Source organism: Parasteatoda tepidariorum, chromosome 5 (genome assembly GCF_982258835.1).
Source record: "Parasteatoda tepidariorum strain Cologne lab strain chromosome 5, Ptep-v5.0, whole genome shotgun sequence".
NCBI lineage: Eukaryota > Metazoa > Arthropoda > Arachnida > Araneae > Theridiidae > Parasteatoda > Parasteatoda tepidariorum.
In genome coordinates, this window is record NC_141759.1 from 84121917 (window position 1) to 84145777 (window position 23861).

A 23861-nucleotide genomic window follows, 5' to 3' on the forward strand; every position below is an offset into this window, starting at 1 on the left:
GTTTAATTGTTAATCCTTCTTTGTTTGTTATATTTCGTTATTAAAGTGATTGTCTATAAAACATGTTAGTCTTTTATGACTGAGCAAATTGATATTTATTACCCTCCAAAATGTGGCAGTCCTGGAGAACGGGGTAAGTAGCACTTACCTTAATTAATATAGAAATAGTTTTCTTCAGTTTTTGCTTAAAAATTGAAATTTGGCGCCCGAACAGGGACTGCCATTAAACGGTAATAAACTATTATTGACATTTATTGACTTTTACCTGATAACGAAATGTTGCATGTTTGAAATAAGACATTAAACACCAATTAAAAGAAATTAAGATTAGCAATTAAGAATAACTATAAATTGACTCACACTTACAGAATGTCTGAAGAAGAATTGAATAAATTGAAACGGAAACGCGGCTTTGTAAGAGCTTCGGTGACAAAGATGATTACTAAAATCGAAACTGACATTCTAAAACCGGACATAAGTGTGGAAGATCTCGAAGAATCACTCGAACTTTTTGGTGAAAAAAGCGAGGAATTAAAAACTATTGATTCTCAGATTGAGGGCTTAATCAAAATCGAGGATATGGAAGAGGAATTTAACTGTATAGAAGAGTACAAAGAAAAAATAACTAAAACAAAATTTAGAACATTAAGATTTATTAAGAATTTAAACAAAGAACTTGATTTAAATAATTCCTTTCAAGAAGCTAATATTTCTCTAAATAGTCCCAATCAGAGTGACATTCAAACCATTGAAAGGGAACGCATAAAGTTACCTAAATTAACTATTCCTAAGTTCTACGGAGAAATTTCTGAATGGTTAAATTTTTGGAATTGTTTCAATTCGTCAATTAATGAGAATAAGAACCTCAGTAAACTTGATAAATTCATTTATTTGAGATCATTTTTAGGAGGTCCTGCGTTTAATGTGATTGATGGTTTAGAATTAACCGCGGAACATTATGATCACGCTATTGATTTATTAAAGCAACAATTTGGCGATACAAATATTTTGATTAATGTACACATTGAAAACCTACTCCATACATGCCCATTAAAAAACTCTAATGACGTAAAAAACTTCAGGAACATTTTTAATCACATACAAAAGAACATTAGAAGTTTAGAAAGTTTATCTGTTAAAAAAGATAGCTATTCGAACATTCTAGTTCCCATTTTAACCAAATTGTTGCCCCGTGATCTACTACTAGAATTCAACAAAAGAACAAAAAATCCTCTTGTTTCTGAAATTGATGAGCTAATCGATTTTTTATCATCTCAATTAAAAGCCAGAGAAATGACTTTCTTAAATTTGAGTACTTCTGTTTCGGAAATCAAAACACATGTTAGAATGAATCCTCACATTACTGAGAAGGAGTGTAGGCGCCAGCCATCGGCTTCTGCATTAATTAATGAGTGTTTTGAAGATCGGAAGAATGAGAAAGAGACTTGTCTATTTTGTAAATCTCATAAACATTACTCGGCTTATTGCACGAATAATAATTTGAGTTTGGAAGAAAAAATAGACATTTGTAAGCGGTCTGGCTCTTGTTTCCGATGCTTAAATGATAAAATAAAAAAAAGACACCTTTCCTCTTCTTGTAAGGCTATCGTTAAATGTGAGATATGTTCCGGCAGACACGTCAGTATAATGTGTATGGGGAAAAGAAAAATAAATTCGATAGAAACAGGGGGGAAGGGGAATAATTCTGATCTTTCCCAAATGAAACCTGATACTGCCTGTGCTTTAAGTAACTCTTCTAGTAGAGAAAAAATAATGTTGCAAACTCTCATTGTAAGTGTTTCGGGAGGTAAACAAAAACATTTGATTAGGGTGATTATTGATACTGGATCTTCTTGTAGTTATATATCGGAATTTGCAGCGCGTAAGTTAAAATTAAAGAGTCTTGGGCAGGAAACAGTTGTGCATGGATTGTTCGGGGGGTTAAAAAAAAAGAATCACATAAAAATTACACGATTAATTTTTGTAATGTGGACAATAGTTTTACTTATACATTAAATGTACTGGAACAAAAGACAATTTGTACCCCGATTCCAAAATTGGACAATAGGGAAATTATGAAGGAATTAAAAGGGCACGGAATTTATCCTAGTGACGTAACCGTGAATGAAACTTTATGTTTATTTGATAGGAATGCTAATGAAATTCACGGATTAATAGGTGCGGATTATGCTGGAGATTTATTTACTGGAGAAATTAAAAATATAACGAATGGCCTTGTCGCGATGAATACGCATTTCGGTTGGACCTTAATGGGAAGAACTGGAGAAAGTCCTATAACGAATGAAGTGCTTTTATCACTTCATGTTACTGACTTAAATATTTGTGACTTATGGTCACTTGATTCTCTGGGAATTACGGAACCGAATATTTCTCAAACGAGATCAGAAATTGAGGAAGCCGCGAAAGATCATTTTGTTCGGTCGTTAAGAAGGGATGAAGAAGGTAGATATGAAGTGTCTCTCCCCTGGTTAGAGGTTCATCCTGAATTACCGGACAATCGAAACCTTGCCGAAAAACGGTTAAAGTCTTGCGTAAAGGCGTTACAAAAACGAAACTGTTTACATGAATATGAAAACGTCTTCAGAGATTGGGTAGCCGAAAAAATTATTGAACCCGTTGATTCAGAGGAACTGACAAAAGATAAAGGTCATTATTTACCGCATAGACCAGTATTTAAAGAGAACTCCACAACTAAAATCCGACCGGTTTTTGATGCGTCTGCTAAGGAAAGAAATTCTGTGTCGCTGAACGATTGCGTTGAGAAAGGGCCGAATAATTTAGAACTGATCCCCAAACTCATTAACAGATTTCGTCAGGGGAAATTTGGGGTAATATCGGACATTCGTCGAGCTTTCCAACAAATAAACGTTGCTCCCTCAGATAAGAAATATCTGCGGTTCTTATGGTGGGAGGGAGGTGATCCAGGGAAACTAATTGTTTATTCACATTGTCGTGTAGTTTTCGGCGTAAATGCAAGTCCATTTTTACTCGCCGCGACTATAAATTATCATTTAGAGAATGTAGATGAAACCAAGAGAGACATAGCTTTAAAACTTAAAGATTCCATGTATGTGGACAATTGTGTTGCAAGTGTGAACACTATTGACGAGTTAAATTCTTTCATTACGGTGTCTAAAGAATTAATGGCTTCAGCACAATTTGACCTAAGGGATTGGAAACATAATCGGCCAGATAGTGATGAGGAAACCTCAATTTTGAACTTGTCTGGAGATAACTATAAAGAAATCGTTTCAGTATTGGGCCTTAAATGGAATTTATACAGGGATACTTTATCTTGTGAGATAAATGAGGAAAATCAACCCATTCCGAGTAAACGAAATGTATTATCTATGTTAAGCCGAATTTTTGACCCTATTGGCTTTACAAGTCCTGTCACACTAGTTCCTAAATTAATCTTGCAGGAATGTTGGAAGGAGAAAATTAATTGGGATACAGGACTTCCGGATAATCTGAGGAATAAATTTCTAAAGTGGGCTAATGAATTAAAATATCTGAAAGAAATAGAAATCCCTAGAAAAACACCTGATCTAGATGAAAATTCTACTCTGCATGTCTTCGTAGACGCGAGCAAATCGGCTTACGCGGCTTCAATTTTTATTAGAAATGTTAAAGGGGGAATAGTTAACTGTCAACTCTTACAGGCTAAATCCAAGGTAGCACCCCTAAAATCGATAACAATTCCTAGATTAGAAATTCTCGCGTGTACCATTGGAGCCAGGCTCGCTTACACTGTAAGAGATGATTTGAATATGAAGAATGTGCAAACCTTTTTCTACACTGACTCAATGAACGCTTTATACTGGATTAAAAAGCAAGATAACTGGGCCACTTTTGTTGCTAACAGAGTCAATGAAATTCGAAAACTTACGGATCCGGAGGCTTGGCGACATATTCAAGGAAAGTATAATCCCGCAGATTTGCCCTCGCGGGGATGTAATTCTAAAGATTTATTGAAATCCCATTGGTGGGAGGGCCCCCAATGGTTAAAACTGCCATTCGAGAATTGGCCAGCTAGTGAACTTTCTCCGGATATTGAAGTAGTTCTTTCAGAAAGAAAACGAACTATATCCTCAGCCACAAATTTAACAACTAATACCTTTGAAATCTTCCAAAATGTGTCTTCCTTCAATAAAATTGTGAGAATCATGGCTTACGTCATCCGATTTTATAAAAATACTCTAAGAAATCATAGTGACAGAAAGAAGGGAAAATTGGAGGTAGAAGAGATCGAAGCATCTGAGAAGTTCGTTTTGAAAGAAATTCAAAGAGAATCTTTTAATGGAAAGATAAATTTTCGAACTGTGAAAGACAGCGATGGTCTCTTACGAGTTGAGACAAGAATAACATCGAGAAAAGACTTAGAAACTTTTAGATTCCCTATATTATTGCCTAGCAAGCATGATTTGGTGGAAAAATTAATAATGGACAAACATATTGAACTGAAACATGCCGGTGTTCAAACTTTGATGTCTCACCTCAGAGAGTCGTTTTGGATCATTAAAACCAGAAAGACAATTCGAAGCGTCGTAAGAAATTGCGTCAAGTGCAAAAGATTCTCGGTTAAGCCATTGGAAGCCGTAAGCATTCCACTCCCAGAAGATCGAGTCAGAGACGCAGCTATTTTTGAAATTATAGGTGTCGACCTGTGCGGACCTCTGCTTTTAAAAGGAGATAGAAAATGCTGGGTGGTACTCTTCACTTGTGCCATCTACCGAGCGGTGCACCTCGAAGTAGTATCGTCCCTGTCAACAGATTGTTTCATCTTGGCCCTTCGCCGATTTATTGCTCGCAGAGGACACCCGTCCACTGTATACTCTGACAATGGGACAAATCTTGTGGGAACGGCAAATCTTTTGAAGAACATTAATTGGAACGAAATTGAAGACTTTGCTTCAAGGAAACGAATTTCATGGAAATTTAATCCTCCCTCTGCCCCTTGGTGGGGAGGCTTCTTCGAAAGATTAATAGGAGTTTTGAAAGGCATCCTGAGAAAGGTTCTAGGACGAGCTTGTTTGAATGAAGAAGAGTTAGCTACAGTATTATGCGACGCGGAAAGTTTAATTAATTCCCGTCCTATAACGTATCTTTCAGAAGATCCCGAAGATCTGTCAGCGCTCACGCCATCCATGTTTCTACAGGAAATTAAAGAAATTGGTGTTCCTGAACTTGACCTAATTGATTCAAAAAAATTGAACAAAAGATATTCTTATCGGTTAAAATTGCGACAAGACCTGCGAAACCGATTCAGAATTGAATATCTAGGTTTGCTTAAAGATAATTCTAAAATTAAAAGGGAGTCGTCTATCAAAGAAGGAGATCTTGTGCTAATCGGAGATTCCAACCATAAAAGAATACTCTGGCCATTGGCCAAAGTTGAAAGGACTTATCCAGGAAAGGATGGGAGAATCCGTTTAGTGGAACTTAAGACCCAATCTGGGAAACTATTAAGACCTATACAAAGACTTTTTCCGCTGGAAGTGTAACCATTTTGCTAATAATTTTATTTGTTTAGTTTTTTCAGATGGACCATATAGACTAAGAATTCTGTTTGGATTCGAAAATATTTCTTCGAATCCAAAGGTGGGAGATTGTCGAGAATTCCCACTTCTGCGCATGTTGTTTTGGTGCGCCCACAGCGCCACCAGTTGATGTTTTGATCTCAATCTGTGAACAAGCATGTTTAGCTCCGTACGATAATTAGATGTTTAATTGTTAATCCTTTTTTGTTTGTTATATTTCGTTATTAAAGTGATTGTCTATAAAACATGTTAGTCTTTTATAACTGAGCAAATTGATATTTATTACCCTCCAAAATGTGGCAGTCCTGGAGAACGGGGTAAGTAGCACTTACCTTAATTAATATAGAAATAGTTTTCTTCAGTTTTTGCTTAAAAATTGAAAGTTGTGTCAAGGTACGTCTCTTGTGATTATCAATTGATTGTTAGGTTTTCTCTTTTCTAATTGCCACCTATATTTCACCAAATGCAGCCATGAGGGATATTAAATTATTTATTGCAAAATCAATACTATCCACTGCAGGTTCACAAGCTCTGGCAGACGTTACTGGTGAAAAAATAGATTATTGAGAGCAGCCTGTGATCCTTGCAGGAGATTTTAATCTGAATTTCTCGATACCTGAAGCTGAAACATTCTTAACCGACCTTAAAGACAAATTTGGATAGGAAGTGATAAATGGTAGGAATGAACCAACAACCAATGGCATAACTACCATTGATGCAGTTTTTGCAAGAAATATTGAAAACATAGAACTCAAACATTTCGTATCTTACTTAAGTTATCATAATCCCATTGCATACCTGCCAGCTTTTAATCGTTTCCATTTTAATTTTTCCCAGTGGTATTAAAATGGAATTAAAACTTCAATTTTAAGCAAACAAATACGTTGTATTTGAGAAAACTTAAGTTGACAACCATGATAGTAACTCTTATTTATATATGTGCTTAATTTTTGTAAGAATAGTGGTGATCAAAATCATTTAAAAATTAAATTTATAAAAGAGAAAATAGTATATATTTACTACTACTTTTAATATGAAAATAAAATCTTTCGGAAAATCCGGAAGAGTTGGCAGGTATGCCATTGTAAATGTTATAGATTTGGATATTTCCCCACTCGAAAATGATAATTAAAAGATGCGATCAATTGTGAATTGCAAGCAATGTTAATAAAGTTTGTCTTAAAGAAACAGTATGATTTCACTAAAAATCAATTTCTACCCCTTCCTGTTTAAATTTCCACATTACGAAGTTTCACTTCTTCCGCGCGGAGGGACTCCACGCACTATTTGTTTTATTCAAGTATTCTTGATGAAACTTTTCATTGTAGGTATCAGTTCAACAAAAAATAATAAAAAATACAGTGGAGACTCGATAATTCGAGTTTCTCATAAATCCGAGCTAGTGAAAAAAACCAGCCTGGCTCCCAAATAATAACAAATTCACATACAACGCGTGGAATAATTACTACAATTGATTTCACGACGATTACTATGACTGGGTGTTACAAAACGATATGGTGTGTTTAACTCTGAAATTTGTGAATAGTGTGTTTAAACAATAAACAACTATTTTAAAGTATTAACCTTTTGCAGTAATACAGGGTGTTTATAAAGTCCCGGACCCATTTGGATGTTTCATAACTCATAAAATAATAAAGATAAATTGAAATTAATAACATAAATGGTTACATAGATTCAAAAAGTTTCACGACCCTTGTCAATGAACTTCCACGTGTACCCCCTTCGTCGCATGGAGAATATCAAGTCGATAGTCAATTTCACGCCAGATAGCGGCGAGCATGTCGGCATCCACAGAGGCTATTGCGATTGTAATTCTGGCTTTTAGGTCATCAATGTTCGACACAATCCTCCTCTAAACATTGTCCTTTATAAGTCCCCAAAGAAAAAAGTCCAGCGGCGTTATATCAGGTGATGTGGGTGGGCAAGGAATTGAACCTCCTCGCTCAATCCATCTTCCAGGAAAATGGTCATTCAAGGAACTACGAACGATGATACCCCAATGAGGTGATACACCATCTTGTTGCAAAAAGACATGTGGCTGAAGCTCTTCCAGTTGTGGAAATACGAAGTTTTCCAACTTGTCTAAGTATACGACTGATGAGACCGACTTTTCTGTATAAGAGAAAGGTCCAATGACTTGGTCGTGCATCAGTCCACACCACGCATTAACCTTTGGGGAATCCCTTTGTGTCTCACGGTATTCATGGGGGTTTTCAGATCCCTATATGCGCACATTATGGCGATTAACAATGCCAGAAACATGAAAGGATGCTTCGTCGGAGAACATTATGCGCTTCAGAAAATCAGCATCATCTTCTATCCTTCCTACCATATCTGTTGCAAAGGCCATCCTCCTAGGCCTATCGTCCGGTTCCAAACCTTGAACAATTTGAACTTGGTATGCATGCAGTCTTAATTGTTTCTTAATAACCTTGTACACCGTCGAAATTGGCATATCCAATTCTCTTGCCGCTGATCTCACAGATCTTCTAGGATTGTCTAAAAATGTATGTCTGACACGCTCAACGTCAAAATCACTCGTGCAGGGACGTCCGGAACGTTTCTTATCTGCGATACTTCCAGTTTCTAGAAAATTCTTTTTCCACCGCAAGATGCTGCTTTTGGATGGAGGATCTTTTTGGTAAATTCTTCAGCAATTTCTCTGTGTTTGCACTATCGATTTCGTTTCAATGAACCACCATAAAATTTGTGCTTCCTTTTGTGGTGTATGCATTCTCCTTAATATCCGCTCGAATAAAACCTCACATAGAAAAGTACTACATAGAACAAACACATCAAAGTTAAACATAACATTACAATAGTTGCCAAAAACAAACGAGAGAAAAATGCAATTAATAAGCAGGCGATATTCAGAAAAGTACAGATATTTAGACTGGAAAATGAAATTATCTGAAATTAACCACACGCAGACGATATTTACAAAAGTAAAGATATTCAAACCTGAAAAGGAAAATATATGAGTTATTCCACCAATAAATGCCATAAGTTTGTTTATATCGTCATTATTTTATGAGTTATTAAACATCAAAATGGGTCCGGGAATTTATAAACACCCTGTATAATGAATATTGAAACTTGGTTTAATGTAGTAAATGTTCCCCGATCCCCTTATGTAAGTAAATTTTCTTTAAATATAATATATTTTTAATTACATAACTGAAAATTAAATACTTTGTTTCATAAAATTTTTACGTTTTCGAACGTTCGAGTTCGGTCCCGTCCACCTCGAATTATCGAGACTCTACATTAATAAAAATTTTGAACTTAATAATAATATCCTAGAGACGACAAAAATTTAAAAGAAATGGTGGTTGATGATAGTTTTTTAATGATTTATTTAAGTTTCAATATTGTTAGTAACATGGTTAAAATTAGAGACAATATCGATGGTACTCAGTTACAATTTGTATGATAATGGCAGTCGAAAATAACGGATTCAGTCTCCTAGATGGCTTTCCCTCACTACCAAATCCAAACTTCATCGCCATGAAGATCTCCAGAGCGCTTGCGTAAGCTCATAAATTGTAGGAGTCGTCATTACGACGGACGAACCTGTCTCGGGAAACCAGTAAAATGCTCTGGTTTGAGAAATCGACAAGAGAAAGCAGGCCAGATAATGATAATCCACCTTCCCTCTTTGTTTAAGGAATTTTCTGCAACTAAAGTTGAATGGATGAAGTGTCAAGATTTTATTAAGGGGACGCGGTACCTTTTCTTTCAAATCTTTTATTATTAACCTTGGTAACAATTTATTGATTGAAATATATTCTAAAGGATTATGAAGAACTTATCCTAAATTCAGAAATTTGAAAAAAAAAAATTTTTTTTCATTTTTTTAAAAAAATTTCAAAAATTTCAACTATTTTTTAAAACACTACTCCTCTCTCAATTTTCCTTATTTTTCCATGAAACTTTTACAATATCATCATTGAAAGGTGCTTAACAGAAAATGGTATTCATTTTATAGAGAGATGTTTAGAAATTTTGAAAAAGATTATTTTCTGAGGCAATGTAGCGTAATAGCATAAAAATTCAAAAATTTCAAGTTCGACAATTTTTTAAAAAAAAACTTTCAAACTGATTAAAAAATCCATACCATTTTTCAATCATCATAGTATCACAAACTTGTGTATCAAATATCTAAGTATTTCAAGCAATAGTAAAAAAGCCTTAGGCTTTTATAGAAGGCGGAAATTTAGAAAAATTAGTTTTGAGAAAAATGGGTTTAAAGTTTTTATTAGCCACAAAACAATGTCAAAACGCAATCAAATTATTCAAAATGTTTCTTTATAAGAACTTCATACACTCATAAATAACTTCTAAAAGGTATTTAGCATAATAGTAAAATATGATATTACAAATATTTCATATTGTGTTAGCTACTCATGTAAAAAATAAATTTAAAAAAAGTGGTAAAAAACTGAATTTGATAGCTCCATGACCACCACTTATGTCAAGAAAAGCTTGTACTGCACGTACGTTTACATCGAAATGTGACGATTTGCCATTGGTAGACGAAATTCTTTTGCTAGTATATATGTTAGTGTCAGATAATGCACAACTTTTACAAATAACTTTTAAATGGTGAGAAAAACCATACTTCTCTGCCAACTCAATATCTAGAGTGGATTTTTTGCAGCAGCTCCAAAGAACAGTATTAAAAAGATTTTTCAAGGTATCTACACTAATAAATATGTATTTTGTTGAATCAGGAATTTCAGAACAAACAGTTTTGGTGTAGCCAACATCTGAAATTCTTGAAAGCTTAGAAATATTTGAAGATTTAGCAGCTTTGTCTACAAATGCATTAGTTTCACTTTCACATTCTGCAAGATCCCATCGTTTCTGAATGATAGATTTGTTAGCCTTTGAACTTCGTTTCAAACGTGGCATGGTAGAAACAATTAAGTTTCTCAGAAATAGAATTATAGAACACAATTACTTTGATATAAAAATGTATAAAGCAAAAATATAATAAGTAATCTTGATAAAGCAAGCTTTTTTCGAAAACGAAACTAGATTTTGATTAAAATCTAACAATAATATAAAATTCGATACCATAGATAAAATGCTGAGAAAAATATAAACAAACAATTCTAGATGCAAATGATCCACTTTACTTCAATTCATTTTAATATTTCAGCCGTAGATTTAATAAAAATAACTAAGGACAAAATGCCTCTGCTCGCCTCAGAAAAACTTATTTTGATTACAACTTGTGAAAAATTCTATATCTAAATAATTATTGGTCGTAGAGGTCTAAAATTTTGTGAGTAGGTGCAAAACAGTACAAAGAACAATTCTAGCTAAAAAAATTGATTTTGATAATTTGATCGATTTTAGCCAAATTTTAGGTACCATGTCCCCTTAATATTTATTAAAAACTTATAACTAAGAAACTGGTACTTTGTATACTATATTTTTCTATTTCGCAAATGCTTTTTAATAGCTTACAGAAAAAGACGAAGTAATTAATTACTATAGTTTACAGCGCGGAACTCGTTTCCGCAGAAACTTACGGTATCCGCTGCAATAGAAGAAACACAGACTTACCTCGAATTAAGGGCCCTTCAACCTTGTTTTACTTGATAGGCTCACTATAAGGAAGAGCCGTCGGCTTTATGCATTATAAGGCGGCCCTCCCGGAGCATCATCTTATGGGTGTTACCTTGATTTTACACCTTTTGTTTCTCCTTGTTCGGCCCAAATCAAATATGTATTTTGTGTTTATTTATGACTCAATATAAGGGAACGCCGTTGGTTCTGTCCATCTTTGGAGGAACTCCCGGAGCAGATTTGTATTGTGTTGCCATCTTCTGCTACTCTGTATATTTTTTTGATCTTAAATGCCACGGGTGGTGCCTGCCGATCTAGCTCGGCTGGGCACTTTGCTGGTGTTCGGATGGCTGTCCTCATAGGAACTGTCGCGGCGGCGAGACATCCCTCCGTATGCCCGATTGAGGGCAGGTTGGTTTTTTAATGCCTTACCTCGAATTACAATGCAGATTATGATAAGTAGAATTCTCATAAAATTGAGATCACTTTCACATTTTCCATTTAGAATTCTTCAAAATTCCCAGAAAACATTTTACTACTTTCCTAAGAGTGCTATTTATTAAGTTATTTTTAAGCTAAAAACGCCTATTTTTGTTTTCACCTGAAACAGGGAGTCACGTGATTATTCACGAACAGACGTCAGATGTTACTCTCTGCCGTTCATTTACAATCGCTGTACTATGAAAGCCAACATATTCTTGCTTTCGGCTTATTATAATGTATTTCTATAATGTTAAATTTCAGTGTTAACCACTGAAACATTGTTAATAGTTGACGAAATAAAATTCAGTAAAAAAAGGTGTTCGAATGAGTTATATTTGTATATGCTTATTAAACTGCTTTATAATTTCAAAAAAGTTTTATTCTTTCGTTTTTATTTTAACCATACCAACGTTAATTTTAAGTTATATTTAAAATTCATTTCGAAGATTTATTTTCATGTTATGTAAAAGAAATGTTGAACCAACTTTTTCTGTAGAACAGTTTGAGATTTTAAAATGTAGGAAAGCTTTAGTAATTGATATTTTTTTTATTTTTTTGCAGTTTGAATTTAAAGCAGGGAATTGTCTGCCGGGGAATTGCCTTTTTAAAAAACTTGTGATCCAGGAAAAACTTTAAACTCATTCTTTCAACAAAATAAATTAAATAAAAATAAAGTTTAAAAAAATAATGTATTCCAATAGATTTTATTAACTTAATTTTAATTGCTTTAATCTATTCTATAAGAGTATTTAAATTCAAGCAAATACATTTATTTAGTTTCAGATACATGGCTAGACACAGGAATTAAATTTTATAAAAGAATATTAAATAACTTTGAGAAATGGCAAAGTTCTCATTTACTTAGAGAATAAAAATATTGAGAAAAATATCAACATTGCTGACAATTTTTTTATTAGTTATTAAATAATAAAGAATGTGTATAAGAATTTCTTATTATTTTGTATAAGTTTATTTTTCATTTTTATTCTTAGTCAAACAAAAACGTCTAGATTAATGATATTCGCTGCAATTATGTGGATAAATTAAATAACACTAAATGGCATTTAAAATATGAGGATTACGATGATGTTGGACAAATATATTTTAAAGGACTAGATTCTTGAAAGTCTACATACGTTTTCGGCAATACTGAATGCTTAGCCTGAGATTTTTTCATATTTTAATTAAAAAATTTTATTGCATTAATTTTCCTATTTTAGAATTCTTCAGTAGAAGCACTGACTAATAGTTTTCAAAAATAAGGAGAGAAATTAACAATAACCATAGTTTGTAGATATTATATTGCAGAAACAAAAAATAAAATTTATAATTTTAAGAATTAAAATAATTCCTAACCATAGCGAATTTCCTATTTACTCAAAGAATAATAAATAAAAGCGTTAATGCGTATTTAAATACTTAATACATAGTAAAAAAAAAGGAGACAAAAAATGCATTACTTAAAAAGAAAATCCTTCAGCCCTAGTAAAATAAATAAATAAAAGAAGCGAAATTAAAAGACATTCATTGAATTTTTTAACATTAGCATATAGGTTGCAACATTAGCACATGGATTCATACTTTTTCAATGGACTATATTTACAAAAATACTGATTTGTTTTAACGCAATACCGAATAATAAAATCATTCACCCTATTTTAAATGCATACTATCTCTATTCAATCTTCAACTGTTTCTAATAAAGTAATTTGACTGTAATGAAGCATTATTTTAACTTAAAAATAAATAAAATAAAGTAATATTTTCTATGAACTTTAACACCACTGATTTCAGCTGAAAATAAATGTTGATTCTCTTTGAAGAGCTGTAGAATCATTTCTTCGGATATTTTAGTGATAAATAAACAGTTTGAAAGCTTTAAAATCTTTATTTCACTCAATTCTCACCAATTATTTTTATGCCAAAAGACACAGTGAGTGGCCCAAGGGCTAATTGACCAGAAGAAGAAGTTAGATGCCAGCTTCGCTTGCAGACACTCCGTTTCAGCACCGATATAGTCCAGTTTAGTGTTATTACTTACATTCTCCGCTCACTAATAAACTGGAAAAAGTATGCTAGAAAGAGCTTCTAAAATTAACCTCATTCGATACAGTGTAGAACCAGAACTTTCATAAAATATTAAATATTTGTAATACTCTACCTGTTGAGAATCTCAAAACTATTGTGCTTGGTAATCTGATTTTTTATATGACAGGTTCTCAAATCATGATGAATGGGAAAAGGGCCATTTTTGGCCTCAGAAGCCTAGCTATACCAGAGTATCCTAATACATGCAACAATTTTACCAAATTGTCTACATTTTACTACTTTTGTCAATTTATTCAATGCAAATTGCGTTAATTTTTCAGAAAGGAAATTTTATTTCCCTTTGCATCATTTTGCACTTTGCATTATCATTACAATACGCTACTCACATTTCCAAGCCGAAAGTAGGCGTTACTCTTAGAGGCAAGATTAATTTCAAATCAGAGTTAGGTAACGCCTACTTTTATTAAAGCAATTTGTGGTAGGTGTATAGAATTATGCGCAACATACTATATTATTATTTTTATTTTATAACCATCGTTAAAGAGCCGACCCAATTTTGGGTTAACGACAACTAATGTTCAACTCCTTAGCCTTGTAATTTTGAATTGAATATACCACATTATGGAAATCTATTATTAATTAAAATTTCGCTTTGAAAAGATGCAATGTCACCACGACCCCTGTGAAATTGTATTTTTCGCTGAGACGACTTCAATTAGCTTCATTATTAAAGTACATGGAAAACAGGAATAACTTTTGCTCTGTCAATACATTAACTTAATTGTTTAAAAGTTCAACCTCAAATATGCTAATTAATTAGTGCTAACTATTAATTAAGTTACGAAATCAGACACAAAATACATCTTTCATGAATAAACCTCATTTTTTCGTAGGATTTGGATTCGTAACCAAAAGAATGAGGGTTGCTGTTCTCTGCAAAAATATTATTCCTATGGTCAATAGAGCTTTAGAAAGTTTCTAACTTTTTTTTTCGCGATAGCTCTGAAGATTTATGAACGTATCAAAAACTTTATGCACTCAATTATAAAGTTTGTTTACCTAGAGAAACTTCGGTATTTGTCTGTTTCGAGAGTCTGAAAAATCTACAATACAGTAACTAGTGTATTATTATGTAGTTAAAAACATCGCGATTTTAAAAACGATGTCGAAATGTATGAAAAAAAGTAACTTTGGTAACTTTGCAAAACTTACAAAAGTGAAAATTTATGCAAAAAGTAACTTTGATGATTTCTGAAAAAACAATGAAAAATTAATGTCACTTTACGATGCAATGATGATCGCGAATCAAGTGCGTCATGAAAAAGAGATTTTTAAAAAATGTGTGTGAATCTATTTTGCACAAAATGAAAACATTCAAATTGCACAAGCCTGCGGAATTGAAGTTCTTGAAAAATACAAGAGAAGTTATTGTTGATTTATATGTTAATTGATGTGCTGATTTCGAAAATGATTTTCAGTTTCCATCATCACGTCATGATTTATTGCAAAATCGATATCTATGTTTTTACTAAAATCCTATTTGGAAAAGAATTCTCTCAAACAATTGTGCGTGTACTATCTGGTAACTGTCGTCTTTATTCATTTCAATCAAATGTAAAATTGAATCTTGTGAAGGTAAGCTAATTTTTTATAAGATAAAATGAATGAAAAATACTGTCGTCAAATAGCACAAGTCAACTCTGATTGAGAGAAAAAACAACGAGCTCCTTGAGTTTAAACTTTTCACATCAGTTTTATAGAAGAAAATTATCAACATGTCATTTAATTAATTTTTATTAGTGTAACTGAAGTGAAATTGACGATTGAGTAAGAATAGAAAATATTGTGAATGAAAGTTTCAAACAAGAAACAAAACAAAAGAAAACAAGTTTTTATCTAAGTACATACTCGTTTTCCTATGAAACTCATTCTTGATGATCGTCTTTTATGCTTAATCTCAGGCCTATCTCAAGTTAACATGTCTGAGCATGTTCTTGTCCCATCTTCCTTGATATGTACGCTCCATGTCTCTGATATCTTGATCGAATCTTTCACCTAAATCTTCGCTGACTGCTTCTGACATCTTCGGGGAAACATGTGAGAGTAGGAAATGCATTTTGACACTCATGGAGCAATCCAAAGTTTTAATTTTGTTCAGCATTTTTATTGCAATTGTTTTAAAGTCAGGATCCTTGCAGTTACTCAAAAATTTACTGACAGCATTTTTGAAAGCAACCCGAGCTCCTTTTTTAGTTTTTGTCATGTTAGTCTAAAAATCTTTATCCTTCATGAGTTTGCGGATATCTGGACCAACAAAGAATCCCTCTTTCAACTTGGCTTGGGATAAACCTGGAAACTTTTTGTGCAGGTAATTGAAACAACCGTCATCTTTGGGAACAGCCATGAGAAACTGCTTCATTATACCTAATTTCATATGCAGCGGAGGTAGCAATACTATTTTTTAATCTACTAAGCTGTTTCGAATAACTTTCTTGGGGCCTGGGTCAAGAGTTTGACTTTTCAGCCATTCTTTTTTGACCCAATATTGAGTCTTGTCAAGGCTGTCCCACTCCCAAATGAAGCATGGGAAATTCGTAAATCCACCTTGTTGACCAAGAAGCATGGAGATAATTTTCAAGTCACCGCAAATAGTTCAACTGTGGTCGATATATTTCATTTTGTCCAGGACAAGGCCAGATTTTCATAGCATTATTTTAAATATACCGAGTGTCCAACTTTTACATACGCATAATGGCTTCCATGATGAAAAACAGGTTTGTGGCTTTTTGAAGATGAATTTATAAACAGCCATCTTTATCGTAAATTGCATTAAATTTGCTCATCAATCTAAGAAAATCAGGACAATAGATCAAGTTCTTTATCAAAGTACTTAATAAATTCCTTTTCTCGATTCCTGTATCGATAAGAAGATGTTCCTTTGGAAACTAAGTTTTTTTTCTTTCAGTCTGGAGCCTAACAGCTCAGCTGCCTCTTTCGAAATGCCCAGATCTCTAGTCAGATCATTAAGGGCTGAAGTGAATCGGCAATAGATGGCTTATATTCAATATAGGAGCTTTGAACTTCTGGATGTTCCGAGTCTGAAGACTCTGAAGAGATGATTGGCAATTCAGTTGGAGGCACAAGTGCATCTGGCCCTTTATGAAAGGCACGTATGGCCGATGGAATGTTATCAGGATAAAATATCAGTCTTGGATTTCTTCGTTTATACCCACGAACATGGCAGGAACAAAGATAACAATCATCAAAGTGGTTTATGGGCTCCCTCCACGTCATAGGAATTCCAAATCGTAAAGCAGTCTTCTTTCCTTGGTGTTATAAGAGCAGATCATTAAGGCACTTTATGAGGAGCCCACGATTCACCCTGGTCTCCGAGTTTCATACCAAAGTATGCAAGATAAAGTTGTCTTGCATAGACTGTAATGTTCCTCATGCGATTTTTAACAACAAAATATATTCACAGCATATATAACAGAAGTCATCTGGAAAATTACCCAACGTCTCGAACTCGAAGCCAGGTTTCACGAAACTCACAGAGAAAAGCAGACGTTAAAAATGCCTCCGAAAAATGACTACCGATTACGCTTGCTAGTGTTCCTGAGAGGTCAGCAAACCTAGATGAGAATTCTCGTGACGCTAAAGGTGGAGAGCGATTCTGACAGAGAGAGGGATAGTTACAAGAAGTTGTCATAGTAGCCTTTTCTATTTTTAACCAAAGTAGAATGCTGGTTTGGCAGTAAATTCAAAAGCAAAAATTTTTAATGGTAAATGTTCATAAAAATTCCAGTAAAATTGCATTTTTCCTGAAAATGTGCCGTGATGGAAATTTTTCACTATTTTTTTTTTCATTTCAGCACCAAAAAATACATAAAGTTAAGCTATCAGGCACCTTGCATTTTTATCATCGTTGGCCTGTGTTATTTAAACACTAATTTAAAGTTTTTTCTTTACTGTGTAATTGATAGTCTAAGAAATTGTTAGTCTTTATACATAAATCTTGATTAATAAATCTTTGCGGAGTAGCAAATTATGGTTGCAGTTTTTTGTTGGGCAACACAATAGTAACTGTATTTAACATACTGTGGCTGTAATCAGAATTGGAAGGAAAAAAGTAGTATTCGAATTGTTTTATTATAAATCAGTTAAAAAGTGGAATTAATACTTCTTAACCATAAATTTTTTACCACTTCCTCATTTGAAGCAAAAATCATGCATGTAATGAGGATTAGTAATATTTTCTTCTGGTTATATTTAATATTTTTACTGCAGTCCTTAATTGTTGAGAATTCTGCTCAACTGTAAATGTTTATAAGTTATGACTGCGAAATAACTGTAATTGCTGATTAGTTATGATAATTTGCATATTAGTTATTATAAATTTGCACTTACATTTGACTCATACTAATAACTGCTATTTGATAATAATTGTCATAATCATAACTTATAGGTATTTGCAGTTAAGTCATAGTCACACTAGCTGTTTATGATTTGATTGAAATTAAGTATTAGTTAGGATCAATAGAAAAGTAAATAAAAAAAACATTTGATTTGTAATAGTTAAACCTAGTTTTTAAGGTAAAAAGTAATAAATTTTTTGTTTTCTGAAAAAAAAAGTCTAAATTCTAACAATCTTTCTGGTTTTATGTCTAAGCCATGTCATTATTATTTTAAAAATTACTTAGATTTAAATATTATACGTTTGAAAAATATATCTTTCTTTTCTGATATGCAAGTGCAATTTTTTTTAAATGATATATTAAAGTTAAACTATAAGAGTGCTGTTTATGGTGGGGTATAAAAAAATAGCAAACGGTACTAAAGAGTTTAATGTGAAGGACTAAAAATTAAACTTAAAAAAATATATATAGAAACGTGATGAAAAAAAGTGGCCCCAGGCCTCGTCTAAAAAATTACAAAAAAGTTTGAGTAATCGAACATACCTTATTGGAGGAACAATTGACGATGACGTAGCTGTATATCTAAAAAATTATTCCATAATGCACAAAGAAAAGTTTAAATAGTCAAATCACAACACTATTGTAGAGTAGTACTAAAATTTCTTTATTTTAGAAGATTTCCGAGAACTCTATTTTTTAAAACAGATCACACTATGGAAAATGCACGACATCTGAAAATATTTGGGCGGTCTTTAATACAGCATTAAAAATTATAATTTTTTTTAATATATATATATATATATATATATATATATATATATATATATATATATATATATATATATATATATATATATATATATATATATATATATATATATATATATATATATATATATATATATATGTATATAAGAATTGATTAATATTCAAATTGAATAGCATTGTGAATATCCTTATGCACTTAGAAATTAAAATCTCTTACTTAAATTTATTAAGTATGATTGCAGAACCACTCAGTTAAGTTTGAAATTATTATATGAGATTTTAAAATGTATATGAATAAATTTTTAAAACTATGTTTGAAAAAAATCTCATCATATCTTAGAGGAAAATATTCTAAAATGTTATAAAAAAAAAAGGAAAAATTGTAGAATTTTTTGAAAAACTTCTTTTATATCTCCTGCGCCTCTTTCATAAACGTACTGTGGGGACAAACAAATAGTTTTCTGCAATTAAATTATGAAAAAAATATCTGTACAATCCAATAGAAATGTACTAGAATTAAAAGAGGGAATATTTTGTAAATTTATTCCTTAATTACTCATGGTATTATAATGGACAATTCATAATCATTTACTTTTATTTTGATGGGAATTATGTAATCAAAAATTAATAAAATAAACATCTTAAAAGGCAATTGCTTGATTTCTTAAATGTCAATTAATAGTTTTTCGGTATTATAAAACATTTAACAAAACAAAAAAGAAAAAAAAAAGAAACATTAAAAATAAGTTATAAATAGGTAGGCATAATGCAGATCTCTTAGTTTTAATTTATAATAATAGATGGCGCCACTAATAAATCTTAAATTAAAAGCTTTATAATTTAAATTTAGTAATCCACAAGAAATAAATAAAATATTAATTTAATTCGATGAACATTAATTTAATTAAATAATAATCAAGTGAAAACTATTCAGTTTTCATTTTATAGTGAGTATAAGAATTAAGTAAGGCAATTAAATTCGATTTCAAAGTTCAATAAATTAGAGAGATATTAGCTTCATCAGAATTCATGTATGTAATAATCATAAATGCGACGAAAAAAGCATTTTCCATAAAAATTAAATACAAATTTTTTCTTAAAATAACTAAACTAGTTGTTTACCTACAAACAAATCTTTGTCCATGAGGTTTGGAAGATCTAGAATTCCATTTCGCTTTGGTAAGTTCACCAAATTCCATTACCCACAATCCCAAATTCCATTGCCCATGGTATTTGAGGAAATATTTTTTACTTCATTTTTAAATGAAGAAGGCAGTTTCTCTGTTGAAAAAACTGACATTTCAAGTTTGTACACAAAAGCTGGAGTATAGAAATCAATCTATGCTGAAAATAACAAGCATGGCAGAATGAAATAGTCATACGTCACAGATGGCGTTGCCGAGAAAGCCAATCAGCGAGCTCAAAATCTCTTGGGGATACTATGTGTGTAAAGAGAGTTTACATGCGTCCCGTTCACCTCGAAATATCGAGACTCTACATTAATAAAAATTCTGAACATAATAATAATATCCTAGAGACGACAAAAATTTAAAAAAAAAAAAAAAAAAAAGGTGTCTAATGATAGTTTTTTAATTATTTATTTAAGTTTCAAAATTGTTTGGAGCAGGGTTAAAGTGTTAGACAAAGTCGATGGAACTCATTTGCATAACAATGTGAGTCGAAAATGACGGGAATCAGTCTCCTCGATTGCTTTCCGTCACTACCAAATCCAAGAGATCTCCAGAGCGCTTGCTTGAGCTTATAAATTATATTGATATTGAGCCGTTGTTGACTCTGTTTCGAGAAACAAGTAACTTGCACTGGTTTGGGAACATGGGAACTCTTATCTAGATTTACGAGAGAAAGTAGACAGATGCACCTTCCCTCTTTGTGTAAGGAATTTACATATCAAGATCAGACATAAGAATGTAAGATATGGTTTTATTAATACTTATTAAAAAATTTTATTTTAAAAACTGGTAGTTTTTATAATATATTTTTCTAGCTTGCAAATACTTTTTGATGGCTTATAAAAAAGGACAAAGTAATTATTTTACAACACGGAACTCATTTCCGCAGAAATTTACGAAACCCGCTGCAATGGGAGAAACACAGACTTACCTCGAATTACGATGCAGATTATGATAGGTAGAATTCTCATAAAATTGAGGTCACTTTCTCATTTTCCTTTTAGAATTCTTCAAAATTCCCAGAAAACATTTTACTACTTTTCTAAGAATACTATTTATTAAGTTATTTTTAAGCTAAAAACGCCTATTTTTCCCCCCACATGAAGCAGGGAGTCACGTGATTATTCACGAACTGACGACAGATCTTACCATCTGCCGTTCATTGACAATCGCTGTACTGTGAAAGCCAATATATTCTTGCTTTTGGCTTATTATAAAGTATTTTTATAATGTTGAATTTGAATGTTACCCGCTGAGAAATCGTTTTAATAGTAGACGAAATTTTCTAACTCTTAATATTTAAGATATTTTAGTTCAGTAAGAAAAAGTGTTCGAATGAGTCATATTTGTGAATACTTATTAAAAGGCAATGTAAATACAAAAAAAAAAATTATTATTCTTTCGTTTTTATTTTAAGCATATCAACATTAATTTTAAATTATATTTAAAATTCATTTCGAAGATTTATTTTCATGTTATGTGAAGGAAATGTTGAACCAACTTTTTATATAGAACAGTTTGAGATTTTAAAATGCAGGAAAGCTTTAGTTATTGATATTGAAGTTAAATTATTGATTTATAGCTTGAATTTAAAGCAGGCCTTTCCTAAGTTTCAGAAAAGCTTTAACATGCTTTTTCGAAGCTATGGCTCCTAAATAAATAAATAAAAATATAAAAAAAAAATGTCGCAGTTCAAGTGTCTTTCAGTTGAAGCAAAACGATGATTTTAAATTATGTATATCATCGTGTCATGAAGAATTATTAAGCTTTAGAACAGAGGAATAACTTTGATTTAAAAGTTGTTAAACTTGTGTTTGAAATTCCTTTCATTTATATATACTAATAATTTCTTCAATTATAATTTCTTCAATAATCATAACTATACCATCTTTGACTTACATGCCAAATAATTCATCTTTAAATCAAAAAAGTAGGTAGGAGTTTAATAATTCTCATCGAAGGATAAGACAGAGACATTCAAATCCCTGGTATGGTGAAATTACTTTCGGATAGCGACGTTCCGCAGCAAAAAGTCATACAGTACAAATAAACGCCCACAAATAAACTGCTAAAGAATTGTTTTGATTACCAATTTTATCTTTTTACCCTGGTTGATACGGTTTTATGCTGGCGCGTATTTTTAGATGGCCTGAAAGGGTTAACTGCAAAGGAGACCACCCAGCATGCTACACTGATTGCAAGGAATGCCCTAGAAAGAAGCAACGGAGGAACCCACAACATACATAACAGTCAACCAAGCCACCAGATAACTCAACTGCATATTTTTAAAGAAAATGCAGGGACTACTACAGAATAGTCAAACTTCTATCTCTTAGTCAACTTTCTACTATCTCTTCTCCCTGGATCGCAACAAGCAATAGTAGGAGAGAGACTACAATCATGTTCACGCAATTCTCACCTATCATTTTTATGCCAATAAACACACTCAGTCTCAAAAGGGCTAATTGGCCAGAAGAAGAAGTGAGATGCCCGCTTCGCAGGCTGGCACTCCGTTTCTGCACCTATCTAGTCCTGTCTAGTGTTATTATTTACATTCTCAACTCAGTAATAAATTGGAAAAATTATGCTAGAAAGAGCTGCTAAAATTAAGCTCATTTAATAAGGTGTAGAACCAGAACTTTCATAAAATTGAAAATATATGTAATACTGAACCTGTCGAGATTCTCCGTACTATTGTGCCTTACTTTTGATGATATGTAATCTGATTTTTTACACGACAGGTTCTCAAATCATGATGAATGGGAAAAGGGTCATTTTTGACCTCAGAAGCCTAGCTAGAGCAAAGTATCCCAATACATATAACAATTTCATCAAATTGTCTACATTTTACTTCTTTTATCAATTTATATTTTGCAAATTGTGTTATATTTAAAGAAATGAAATTTATTTATCTTCGCATCATTTTACATTTTGCATTATCATTACGAGACGCTAATCACATTTCCTAGTAGAAAGTAGGTGTTACTCTTAAAAGAAATATTAATTTCAAATCAGAGTTAGGTAACGCCTACTTTTTCTAAAGCAATTTATGGCATGTGTATAGAATTATGTACTACATATACTATATTTTATTTTTTATTTTATAACCGTCGTTGAGCAGCCGACCCAATTTTGGGTTTACTACAACTAATGTACAACTCAATAATCATAACTATACCACCTTTGACTTACATGTCAAATAATTCATCTTTAAATCAAAAAAGTAGGTAGGAGTTTAATAATTCTCATATAAGGATTAGACAGAGACATTCAAATCCCTGGTATGGTGAAATTACTTTCGGATTGCGACGTTCCACAGCAAAAAGTCATACAGCTCAGGAACAGATCCGGCCACCAGCTTAGGCTCCTCCCCCTTTTCCTAATTACCGTATCAGACAACGACTCTCATTGACGAATCGACAACTTCTCCCAGATCATGGATATCCCATTTGAGAACCAACGCTTCAGAGGAAGGAAATACCAGATCCAATGTAATCTTGAATGTAATTTTACACTTTGCATTATCATTACGAGACGCTACAATCACATTTTCAAGTAGAAAGTAGGCGTTACTCTTAAAAGAAATATTAATTTCAAATTAGAGTTAGGTAACGCCTACTTTTATTGAAGCAATTTATGGTATGTGTAAAGATATATGTATTACATACTAAATTTTATTTTTTATTTTATAACCGTCGTTGAACAGCCGACACAATTTTGGGGTTACGACAACTAATGTTGACCTCCGCAGCCTTGTAATTTTGTGTACCGTATTATGGAAATCTATTATTAAATAA

At 32.3% G+C, this 23861-nt stretch overlaps 1 protein-coding gene across 1 annotated transcript; it reads left to right on the plus strand.

The window, feature by feature from the left end:
* Window positions 1-369: 369 nt before the first annotated feature.
* LOC147809617 (uncharacterized) lies at window positions 370-5525 on the plus strand. The gene is made up of 2 exons (XM_087162886.1): window positions 370-608; window positions 2150-5525. Exons 1-2 carry the CDS (start codon window positions 370-372, stop codon window positions 5523-5525), a joined length of 3615 nt encoding a protein of 1204 aa, XP_087019012.1.
* Window positions 5526-23861: the final 18336 nt, after the last annotated feature.